General features: G+C 50.4%; 1 protein-coding gene across 8 annotated transcripts in view; it reads left to right on the top strand.

The window, feature by feature from the left end:
- The window catches only part of ERMARD (ER membrane associated RNA degradation), a 27,360-nt gene extending 16,123 nt beyond the window's left edge, over positions 1-11,237 (top strand). For 3 of the 8 annotated variants that reach the window (XM_032407445.1, XM_032407451.1, XM_032407450.1), the window contains 7 exons: positions 261-434; positions 3,117-3,200; positions 4,817-4,905; positions 5,451-5,576; positions 5,926-6,144; positions 7,008-7,121; positions 8,575-11,237. In XM_032407445.1, the coding sequence (XP_032263336.1) occupies positions 261-434; positions 3,117-3,200; positions 4,817-4,905; positions 5,451-5,576; positions 5,926-6,144; positions 7,008-7,121; positions 8,575-8,758 (990 nt within the window). In that variant the 3' untranslated portion in view covers positions 8,759-11,237. Of the gene's footprint in view, positions 1-260; positions 435-3,116; positions 3,201-4,816; positions 4,906-5,450; positions 5,577-5,925; positions 6,145-6,392; positions 6,941-7,007; positions 7,122-8,574 lie in introns of those variants that run through there. The other 5 variants (XR_004299934.1, XM_032407446.1, XM_032407447.1 and 2 more) reach the window with 5 other exon arrangements.
- Positions 11,238-12,024: the final 787 nt, after the last annotated feature.

Here is a 12,024-nt window from a genome sequence, read left to right as displayed (position 1 = left end):
GCGGGCCGCAGTTAGAGAGACCGGGGCTTCCCAGGGAGGGTCCTGCCCCAAGCGGCGGGGGGCAGTTAGAGACAGAGTTCCCAGGGAGAACCCAGCACGGTACCTCAGCTGTATTACCTTGATTAGCTGTCTCTGAAGCTCAGTTTCCTCGTCTCTGTAAGCTGACACTGCTGTTCCCTAGATAGGTCAGGTATGGCCCATTCTTTATTCCCTCAGTTGAGAAAACTAACAAAATATTTTCTCTGTTTATATTCTGAAAGGAGTTTCTTTGGGATTTCCTAAACCATCAGGAGGGCCCCCGTATAAGAGACCATTTAAGCCATGGGGAAATCAACTTACCTGAATTTCCGAAAGAGGCAACAAACCAATTGCTTGCATTTTCCGTTGTACTTTTACTCAGATTCACTGATGAAGATCTGTCGGCAGCCCTTAAGGTAACATATAAGGAAGAGAACCATTAGATGCACTGTTATTCAGCTGTGACAGAATACAGCTTATTTTCAGATGTAATTAACCCTTAATCACTTTTTCTTTAAATTTATGTGAGTTATTGTATGCCTCCATCAGAACACGTAATTGTGACTTGATTTGATTATATGCATATATTTACTGCAATAGGTAAACTGATATTGTGTGATCAAACCAAAGAACCAGTATAAAACAAATTAACTAAATATATCAGAAAATTTTACAAATGACAAATTGGTCAGATGGAATATTTGCATCAATTAGTAAACTAATTCTTTTATTATTTTATAATAAATAATTTGGGTTAGTTATTGATATTTTAATCTGTTTTTCAAATTATACATGTCACAGTTACTGTAAAGATTATTGAAAGGTTCAGACAAAACAGAAAACGTGATAGGAAAACTGACAGCACTCAGGAAGGCCTTGTGGGGCGGAACGCTGTTCATGGGTGGGCATCTGCTCCCACCTCTTCCCACGAGCACACGGTGCAGCTCGAGGAAGAAACCTGTTAGTGATTAGCATTCCTTCTACCTGATTTCTGTCAGCTGTCTGACATTTTTTACCAGTATATCCTCATGTGTATAAGCTGTCCCTCATGGATGGGTGAGTTCCGATGTGTGGAACGCTCCTGATTACAGTGTCTCAAGTAAACATCCTTGTTCACTTGGGCACGTGTAAGTGAATTTGTTCAAGTATAGTTCTAAAGCAAACGTACCAGTAAGACCATGTTTTTATCTCTCTGTTATGTATTACTTTGCTGTCTTTTATTGTTTGTTGGAAATGTGTGATTCTTTTGTGAACGATTAATGTCTTTTGCTCCATTTTATGCATTTTTATGGTTTATTAGCCGCACTTACCACTCCGATGTTCGTGTTGCTCCTTATTTGTCTTGAAGTTTTGAGGTCTTTTCATTTTGGCTTATGCATTTGGAATTACTCTTTTTTTTTTTTTTAAGATTTTATTTATTTATTTATTTATTTTTAAGATTTTATTTAAGACACAGCGAGAGAGGGAACACAAGCAGGGGGAGTGGGAGAGGGAGAAGCAGGCCTCCTGCTGAGCAGGGAGCCCGATGCGGGGCTCGATCCCAGGACCCTGGGATCATGACCTGAGCTGAAGGCACATGCTTAACGACTGAGCCACCCAGGCGCCCCTGGAATTATTCTTAAAAGACCCTTTGCTTTCCAAAATTATGAACATATACATGCATTTCCCTGGTACCTTTATAGGATTTTTTCCCATTTACATTTTTTGATCCAGCTGGAATTTATTTCATCTGGGAGTGAGTTAGAGAATCTAGGTTTACTTGTTTTTGTTTTTTTGTGGGTTTTTTTTTTCCTTTTCTTAGACAAAAGGCTTGCAAGTTGGCCCAAGAGCATTTGAAAGACAGACATCTCTGTAGTATGTGCGGTGGGCTTGGTCTCCTTGTATATTCATACTCACCTTCATGACAGAGTTCCATGTCTGTAAGGTTACTTTCCCATCTCTCTTTTTCAGAATTTCCCCACCTCCTCCCTATTAGGATTGTAGGCAAACTTGTATAGTTACAGTAAACACAAAGCCCAAGACTAACCAAGCGACAAACAGGATTGGCTCTTGATGGATTCATTTAGGGGTAATTGATGGTTTTTACAACAGTGAACATTATTCCCAAACGTGGTGTCTCCGTGTCCTCAGCCTTCCCTCACAGAGCCTCCCCCTAAGTGGCAGCGCCATCCAGAGGCCAGAATCTCCTGTCTTTGCTTGTCCACATCCTCCTGTGCCGTGTGCTGGGCCGAGCTGCCCCAGCCTTACCTGCCCTCGCTGCAGTGGCCCCCTGTTCTCTTGTTAGTGCAGCAGCCAGAGGGGTCCTCCGTAGGCCCGCCCTCCCATGGTCTCACGTCTCAGATGAAAAGCCGTGTGCTCTGTTGGGCCCGGGGCCTCTTGTGCCTTCATCACTAGTCTTCACACGTGTGAGTTGCGGCTGCCCCACGTGGAGGTCGGCCTGCCTGCCTTGTGCACAGAACCTCTCTGCTGTGCGGTAGGACTTGGGTCTTTGAGCGAACGAAACGTTTGCGTCTGGATATTTAGTGACTCGCTTTGTGCTGTTGAGAATTCTGGGGAGTTACTGCTTCTGTGTGGGAAAGCGACTGATTGATTATTGGTGTATTGTTAGTCAGCTGTCAACTCACTGACTTTTCTTTTTGTTTCTGATAGTTTTTAGTCAGCCAGCATGGATTTTCCAGCCACACAGTTATATCAGGTGTAAATAATGTTATTTTTACTCTTTTTTTCAACATTTACATGTGTAGCAATATGACTCTCTTTTGGTTGTACTGATTTTTAATGTTTAAATTCCCATTCTATTTTTTTTGGAGACATTCTTATTTTCCATTTTGGAGTCTTATTATGTATTTCTAGTGCCACTGATTTTGAACAAAGTGGATATGGCCTTTGTTATTTATCATTGTTAATTGGCTTCATTTAAAACACCTCTGTTGGTTATGATTTGACCACTGTCTCAGACCTGTTTTGGTGAAGAGTCTTGCTCTGTTACAGCTGAAGGAACATGGTGAGACGGGGGCTCTCGTGTGACTCGCATTCAGCAGAAAACTGGGGGCCTGACCACACGTCGTGGTAACCCTTGTCTGTTTTTTCTGAACCAGGAAAAAGCAGCGATAAAGTCACTGGTTGGTCTTGCGGAGGGTTACCACGCCCACTTCCACCCAGTTGCTCAGCTTAAAAAACAGGTGAGCCGCACGTGGGCTATCGGGAGGGGCGTGCCCGGCACCCGCAGCAGAGATGCCCACTGGTCCCGGCGGCCTGGCAGGCTGGACCTCAGGGCCGCGACCGGAGGCTGTGCTCAGGAGGTGGCCTTGGCCACGTAGCTCCGTCCCTCCGAGCCTCACATCTGACGTTCGGCAGAGCAGTAATGATGGTGTTTGTTGTTTCCGGTGATTTTAGTATTTGAGGTGTGGCGGCTGGGTCAGCAGGTCGTTGCCTTCACTTGGGCAATGTTCCTTTTACCAGGCGAGACCAGAGCTTGTTCCCGTGTAAATTAGATCATGGAAACCACAGACTTTGAAGCATTTCTGCCAGGAGGTTCCAGTATAGAAATGAGCTTGGGTGCCTTATTTTCCATGTAGCTGGATATGAATGTGCAAGGGGCAAGGATGGGGTTGTCTCTAAGACTAGAATAGTCATGATAGTTGCTAATGCAGACATTCATCAGTGAGCTGGCCTCTAAATGGAAGCTGGGGGATCCACACGTAAGGGTTTAGGGAGAGATTTACAGCGGCAGATGGAAGAACTGCCCGAGACAACTGAGTGTCACTGATGACGTCTTAAGAGAAGTAGTGTCAGTTAGAAGGGGCTGTCGGCAGTGGATGTGCAGAGAGTTCTAGAGGTGTTTTACTCTCCTCTTGCTACGTGAGGAAAGAATTCAACCCGAATACCTGTGCCCCGTGGTTTCTAGTTCAGCAGCTAGTCATCGGGCTGCAAGGGAGGATGCCAGGTGCCTGCAGCACCCTGACCTGCAGAGTCGGGAGGGAGGAAGGGAAGGGACAGAGAAGGGGGACATCCCAGAAGGAAGAGAAGCTTCAGGAAGGCAGGATTTGCCCGTAGACCTCTGCGGCCGAATCTCCAGCCTCACGAGCCCCCCTGTTCCTTGGCCGCTGCTGCCACGGCCCTGGTGGAGGCCCCTCCGTGCCCCCCAGTGGGTGTTTCTGACCCTCCCCCTCCCCTGCAGCTTCTTATTCTTGCTGCCCGTGTTGTATTCATTTTTCGTTTAGCAGTCTTGCATCCGTTCTTTTTAAGGTCATTGCTCTGCTCACTACTGCTGCATAAATTACCCACATTCAGTGGTGTCAGTGTTTAATTTGCTTACACTTTCGTGAGTCAGAAATTTGGCATGGGCTCCCCTGGTTTGGTATTCCATCTGAGAAGATGAGAAGTTGGTGCGAGGCCTCCCAGCGAACCAGGGAGAGGTGCCGCCCTTTCTGACTTGGCTTCCAGAATCACACACATCCTCACTTCCACTGTGTCGTCTGGGGGAAGGCCACTCACCAAAGCACGTCCTGATTCGGGAGGGGACGAGGACCTCCGCTCTCAACAGGGGTGTCAGGAGTTTGCTGATATGTTTTTACAACTACTCCACATGTTAACTACCTCCTAATCTCCCGTTAATTTCACTGGGCTTCGCTTATCTGATGGTATTGAATAACTGAGACCCACCACCTGGTTTTAAAATGTTGTAAGATCTGTAACAATTTTGCCAATATATATCTCCTAGAAAGTGATTGCTACGTTCATAATAGTTACAAAAATATTTTCCAGACTGTTACTGTAAAATCTTTAAAAGCAGTAGGACTTTTCCTCTCAGGTGCTGAGCTGTGAGAAGAGCATCAGGGCTTGGCCCCTCCTGCCTTTGCCTGAAGAGGCCGAGGAGGCAGCCAGGTGAGTTCTGTCCTGTGGTCATGCAGACCTCACAGTCCCCAGTGGACGCCAACCTCCACGTGAGGTCTCAGCGGCACCATGGGAAGACCAAGTGTAGGGGGCTTGCTAGGCCTCGGTGGGCAGGGCAGGCCACTCGGTGGAGGCGCAGGGGGTGCGGTCTCCCCGCTGAGGGCCCAGCCGGTGGTGGGCCATTTGGGGAGACCACGAACACAGGAACAGAGGCAGGCTTTGTGGGGAGGAGGATGGTGTCTGCTCGAAATATTTAGTGGGTGATTAGACATAGGATCTAAAGGGCAGGAGAGAAGTAGGGATAGAGATTTTGGAATCAGGATATAGCAGATTCATCTCGTAGGAGTAATAACTTAGATGGTTTGTTGCTTTTGTCAACAATGTGTGTTGCTTTTAGCCTGTCGTTTATTTTTACTATTGCCTCTGACAGTGGGTTTTTCATTTTATATTTGGGAAAACTACGTTGCAGATTAAGTGAACCATTAAACATTTGCATGGCACTGCTTGGGCTGATCTGCATACCTTCTGTTTTTCAGATTAAAAGGTACTTCTGAAACACAGGCCTGCGAAGCTCTAATCACAGAAATCCTGAGAGCGCTGCCCCGCCACTTACCCGAGAGCCGTGGTGTTGTCAGCGACTGGGACAGTCTTCCCGCCGAGAGGTGAGTCTCTGAGAAGTGTCGGGAATTGCCGGAGCGCTGACCAGCCGCGTCGGGCTCCCGCACTCAGCTGTTTTCTGTGTCGTAACGTCTGTGGGCTTGCGGCGGCATTCGGCCCCACTGTGGCTGTGCCACCAGAGACCGGGGAGCCCACCCTCCGTGGCTCGTGAGGTGCTGGTGTGCCTGACGGGGCTCTCTTGCACACTCTGCCCCCCACAGTTAAGTGTGCGTGCATGTGCGTGCGGCCTGCAGAACTGAGCACGCTGTGTAACGGCCACTGCTCCCCAGAAGCTGAGCGTCGGGGGTCCGGGCGGTGAACGTGCCCCATGAGAACTTGCATTCCAATCCCCAGGTGGCCCCAGGTGATCCAGGAACTCTGCGGCACCCCTGTCCCAACTCTCTTCTGTCCCAGAACCGTTCTGGAGGTGCTCACCGTGCTCCGAAACATCAGCGCACACTGTGCCCGCGTGTCCAGCCAGGTCGCTGCCTCTGTGGAGCTGAGACACCAGCAGTGGGTGGAAAGGAGACTGCGCTCCCGGCAGAGGCAGACCTACCTGCACATGCTCACTAGGTGTGTGGCTCGCGGGCCTGGTCCGGAGACGCCCCGCTGGGCAGGGGTTCTGTTGGGATGCAGCTGATTCCTACTTTGAGGGGAATACTCACTTGCAGAGGACACGTAGTGTGTTAAATACTGTTGTGATTTTGGTGTAAGAGAATATGGGTGCCACTGACCCAAATGAGTATCTGGATTTAAAATATTAACAGCAAGTTAACTTGGGTATGCCAGCATTCTGGTTCCTTACCTGTTGTGTATTTTAGGATGTTCTACATCCTTAAGAAATCACCGTTTTGGACAAATTCCTAGAGCTCTGCTTGAGTGGTATCTGTGTCTATAAAGCCTTTAACGGGTTTTCCTTGGCTGCTTCTGAAAGGTACGCTCTAACCAGCACTTTATAAGACGGTGCCTGTTACGTTACATCCTTCCCCAAACGGTGTGTTTCAGAAAAATTCCCTACCGGTTTCATGAGCACAAGATAGTATCTTACTTTGATCAGAATATCTTTGTCCTGGAGACATTGAACACATTTCCAGGTTTGAGCCATTTGTGTTTCTTCTTGTGGGAGTCGTTTCCCAAATACCAGACCGTAGGACAGACGCTGCAGACAGAGGCCCAGAGCCAGAGGGACTGCTGGACGCAGAGCCGGTGCCGTCTTGCTCCTGAGCCGCGGTGGCTGGGAGGCCGGCGGCGGTTGGCCGGCGCTCCGGGGGCGGGGGCCGGGGCAGGTGGGCCGTGGCGGGGCAGGGGCCCACAGGGAAACTGCCACAAAGCGGCCTTGGAAGGCTGAATTTAAGTTCCCTTGAAAAAGAGTTTTCACTAATGAAAGTGCAAAATTCTTACGTTTGTCAAATTTTACCTTACTTCATCTTTTTTAGTATTAAGCTTCTGTCTCCTGTGCTTTACCTGATTTTATTGCTGATTGCCCTGGAATTGGTCAACATTCATGTGGTTCATGGAAAAAATACTTACGAATATCAACAGTATCTAAAGTAAGTGTGTTGTATGTATAAGAAATGAAACTTTTAGTAAATTTAAGTGATTTCACTTCTATTGGTTATTTTATTTCATTATTATTTTTTTAAGCCCACAGTCTTGGTTGGCTCTTTACTGTTTTTCTCTGTGGATTTTGGTGCAAGTTTGTGAACCTTTGAAACTAACACCCATGTAGGCTCATTTCAGAAAATTAAATGGGATGAGCTGGCAAACGCTCTCAGAATTCCTCACTCTGTCATAACACCACCGCCACGCAGAGAGTGATATTGCAGGGAGCACGTACCTCGTGTTTAAAGTAAATGTGAAAGTAGGGCTGGTATTGTCTTAAAGAAACGTGGAACCCAGGTGGGAACCAGGGTGGCCGCCACGCTGAGTGTTACGGATCGGTGGCTCCATGTGAGCCCCCCCGCCCCCACATTCTGCGCTGGGGGGTCGTCTGTGGTGGGCCATCTGAGCGTGCACGGTGGGAGTAGCTCCCTGGCCCCCAGCATTGCGTGCTGGTAGCTCTGCGTGGTGACAGCCCAAAATGATGCAGACGTTGCCAGATACAAAGTCATCCGCAGCTGAGGCCCACTCTCTAGATGAAGGATCTGTGGACTTCCATTATATGATTCCTTTAACTTCTGAGTTTGAAAATATTCAGGATTAGAAGTTGGGGAACGTTGCCAGCCTACTTGGCAAACTGGGGAGAACTTGGAAAGTAGAAGCATGACCTGATCCCCACCCGCTGGAGAAGAGCCTGGGAACCATTTGATAAACACCTCTCAGCAGTGCTGTGTCCGAGTGGAAAGTGTCTCCCGGGAGACAGTGCACCTGCATTACAGGGCAGGTGTGGGATGCCCGGGGCCAGAGAGGCACCCCCGTGGGGCTGCAGGGCCTGCACACTCCCCATTGTGTGCATTGCATGTGCACATGGCATTTAATCCAGGCGGTCTCTAACGCCTTTTCTGGAGTGCAGTTCCATCACATGCAACCATCTTACCTGATGTGAGCGTGAGTTTAACAAGGCGCTCGGGCGTGTAACTCGTCCGGGGTCCAGCTGCCTCTCCAGGGACACGTACGATTCAGCATCTCTTCCTCTAGCTTCTGTTCTCACTTCCATTTTGCATGTGGCTCTTTTATTCGAATTTACAGACAAAAATTAGGTGCAGTACTTTATTTTTTTTTAAGATTGTATTTATTTGACAGACACACAGTGAGAGAGGGAACACAAGCAGGGGGAGTGGGAGAGCGAGAAGCAGGCTTTCTGCTGAGCAGGGAGCCCGATGCGGGGCTCGATCCCAGGACCCTGGGATCATGACCTGAGCCGAAGGCAGTCGCTCAACCAACTGAGCCACCCAGGCACCCCTTAAGTGCAGTACTTTAAATTCCAAAACGAAAAGAGTGCATTGAAATCATTGTTGCATTTTATAATAGAATAAAGAAATTAATTTCTTTTTGTTAAAACAGATTCTTAAAGTCGATCTTGCAGTACACAGAGAACCTGGTGACTTACACCAGCCAGCAGAAGAACAAGTGGAACGAAACTATCAATCTTACACGTACAGCTCTGTTGAAAATTTGGACTTTCAGTGAGAAGAAACAAATGTTAATACATTTAGCCAAGAAATCCGCAAGTAAAGGAGGCTTATGAAAACACTTAGAAGTCAAGATGCTTTTGGCTACATCTGAAAGCTCAGCCTGAATAGGCTTTACTAGCATGGAAATTGAAAAGCCAAAGGTAGGGTGGATTGCAGGCTCTGATTGATCAGGGATCAAGTTCCATTTCTCTGCAGTTTTCTGAATTGCTGTTCCCGCGTTTGTGTGAACCTCAAGCTGGGTCCCTTCCTGGGACCAAATGGCCGCAGCATTTTGGCCACCATGACACAGTGTCCAGGGGGAGCTTTATACCCACATGTCACCCAGGAAACTCTTGAAAACGGTCACTGTGGCCAGGTCCCGCTGCCCCCTGTCTTCACTCGCCAAACTGGGTAGGCTCCACTCCTGAGCCACCACTGGGGCACAGAGAAAGAACGTGGGCCAGTCCGGCCTCATCCCTGGAGCTGAGAGCAAGGTTGGATGGTCCAGATCCTATGGGGCAGAGTTGGGGAGGAAGGTGTGGTGGGCAGACGGTGCCAGGCAGCAGGTGTGCCCATCTATGTGTGGCCGGGAGAGCAGGAGCCCTGGCACGTGTCTGGGTAGGAGGGTCTCGTGTAGGAGCGGGGAGAGCTGGAGGACTGAGGGTCAAGGGTGCAGTCGCCCCAGTCCTGCTTGGAGAGCTGAAGTCTGATTCTCGAGGGCTCTCTGGGCCACTGCAGTTGTCTGGAGCATCCATTAGCCGGCAGCTCTCACACCCGCTGTGAGGCCGTCCCCAACCTCAGGTCTGCATGTGCGCTAGGCCTCGCACAGTGACTCGTGGCCTCTCCACCGTCCCTACCTCCCAGGCAGGTTCTAACCCATGTTTTAGTCCAAGGAACGGTGCCCACCCTGTGTGTTTCGGGCTTCTCTGCTGTCGGAGAGCAGTGCAGAGGCGGTCTCAAAGGGAGGGGGTGGTGCTGTGGGAAGACAGACATTCCAGCACATTCCATCCATCCCTTTGCCAACTCAGCACCCACCACCCCTTTTAAACTAAACTCCAGGTAAGGACAGAGAGCACCGGGCTTCTGCCCCTGCGATGCGGCCTTCTCTGGTGCAGGTGTAGACCCCGGAGCCCCCGCGTCTGGGCTCCTGCCCCTGTGACGTGTTCTTTTCCAGCGGTCACACCCTCCCTTGGACATACTCTAATTTAAACAATAATTTATGGTATTAGCCCCTCTAAATCCTCCTGATGTTAGAGCTGCAATGAAAAAGGGAAAATAAAAGAATTGATATATTTACCAAGCACATGAAGAGATAGGTGGAACTCCTGTGCACCTTGCTTTTGCACCTGGTGAGCTGGCAGATGTTGGTATTAAAAATTCCCTTTTCTACAATTCATCCCGTGTTCCTCTGCCCTCAGCCACTCACTTCTGTTGGTGGTGGTGCCTCAGCTGGTGGGTTGACCCAGACTTCATTCCTGAGAGGTCTCCCTCCAAGACGTCTTCCTGGTTTGGGCAACTTATTTTCCATTGGTTCTGATTGCTGGAAATGGGAATTCTAGGAGTTTCCCCAGAGGATCTCTTAAATTCCAGACACACACCTGCCTGCCCCTGTCTGGCAGTAGGCCTGTCCCTGAGGGAGTGAGGAGCAGTGACCTAAGCCATGACAGTCAACCGGCTTTGCCTTTTGGTTCATTGGCATGAGGCATCCAGTACAGCCGGGTGGCCTCTCATCCTGCAGGCCAATGGGACACTTGTGTCCCTCTGTGGAGCAGATCTCCCTTAGGAACAGATACACCAGTGGAGCCCCAAATCCTGAGATCTCGTGAACCATCCCTGCGTCGCGTGCTTCCTCCAGCTGTGTGTCCTGGCGTGGGGAAGACCACGTTGCCGGATACTGAGGGCAGTTCAGGGCACGAGGACCGCCACAGCCAGCATCCCGATCGGAGGCCCCCCGCCGTGTTGTCCGGCTGGCTGCGTGGGAGTGCGGAGCCCGTGCCACGGTGGGGATCGTCCAGGACCTCGTTGCCGGACATCCACGGGAGACGGACCTCTTAGAAGCAGCGCTGTCAGAACCACGGCAGCGATTACGGCTTTCTGGGAGCCACTGACAGGCACGGAAAGGTCACGGACGTCCACAGACAGGTCATCATGTCCCTGAACTCCAGGGGTGAGCTCCCACACGGGAGGTGGCATCTGCATGTTGCTCCTTTCAGGAGCTCCAGCCGCTTCCCCTTCCTCGGCCCTTATCCACAGCCGAGATCCCACCTGCCACTGATTTTCAGTCCTGTTCCTTCCAAGACCCTGACCGTCACTGCCCAGTTTCCTGGAGGCCCGTCGTCCGGGCTGTTGCACTCTCCAGGTAACATGGACAATGACATGCGGTGCTTGATCTGCGGCGCCCTCCCTCACTGCTCTCAGGGTCGCCCTTGGGGCCCTCGTGCCACCAATCTTCACCTTTAGGTGGTACCAGCGTTATTCTTCAGAAATCAAGTAGAACTTTTTTTACAGGTGGGGCACCTGGGGGGCTCAGGCGGTGAGCGTCCGACTCTTGGTTTCGGCTCAGGTCATGATCTCAGGGCTATGAGACGGAGCCCTGCGTTGGGCCCTGTGCTCAGTGTGGAGTCTGCTTGAGATTCTCTCTCTCCCTCTCTCTAAAATAAAAAAAAATCTTAATAAAAAAAAACAAAAAACCTTTTTTACTGGCAGCCGCTCAGAGGAAACTCTGGGTGACCGCGGGCACACGATGAGGGTGTTGTTGCCGCAGGTGCTGGGAGACTGAGCCATCTGCTTGTTTCAGGACACGCTTGAGCCCAGTCTTGTATGTTAACAATGACATGCTCCAGCGACTGCCCAGCCCAAGGCCACGAAGGGTCAGCCGGTGCGCTGACCAGCTCAAGTCCTGTGGGCACCAGGTATCCCTGGTGAAGTGCAGCGTCCGAGTCTGTCCCGGCGTCTGGAAGGCAGCCCAGAGCTCAAAGGAGGACAGTTACCTGCAGGGTAATCCTCACGCTTCTGCCCCACGTGCCGGGGGAGAGAGCGTCGGTGTGTGCGGGTCCCCAGCGTGCTCGAGCGCTGGGCGGGTGACCGGCCCTTCCACGCGACCACGGAGGTGCACAGGCTGCTTCTGGTAGGTCCTGTGGCGGGTGTACAAGGAGGTGCGCCGGAGCGGTCGTTGGGGCTGTCTGTTCCAGTAGAGGACCCACCCTGCGTGGGGCAGCGTCTGCAGTTGGGTTCTGATCTGATGAAATGTGTGACAGCCCATGGCCACCCACCCCACCCGTGTGCCTTCTTCATAGACGGGCACAGGTCCTATGACTCCTCTCCGGAATTCCCATTAAAG

Source organism: Phoca vitulina, unplaced genomic scaffold, assembly GCF_004348235.1.
Source record: "Phoca vitulina isolate PV1807 unplaced genomic scaffold, GSC_HSeal_1.0 scaffold9, whole genome shotgun sequence".
NCBI lineage: Eukaryota > Metazoa > Chordata > Mammalia > Carnivora > Phocidae > Phoca > Phoca vitulina.
The sequence above is the reverse complement of the archived record's forward strand: the minus strand, read 5'-3'. Positions and strand labels throughout refer to the sequence as shown.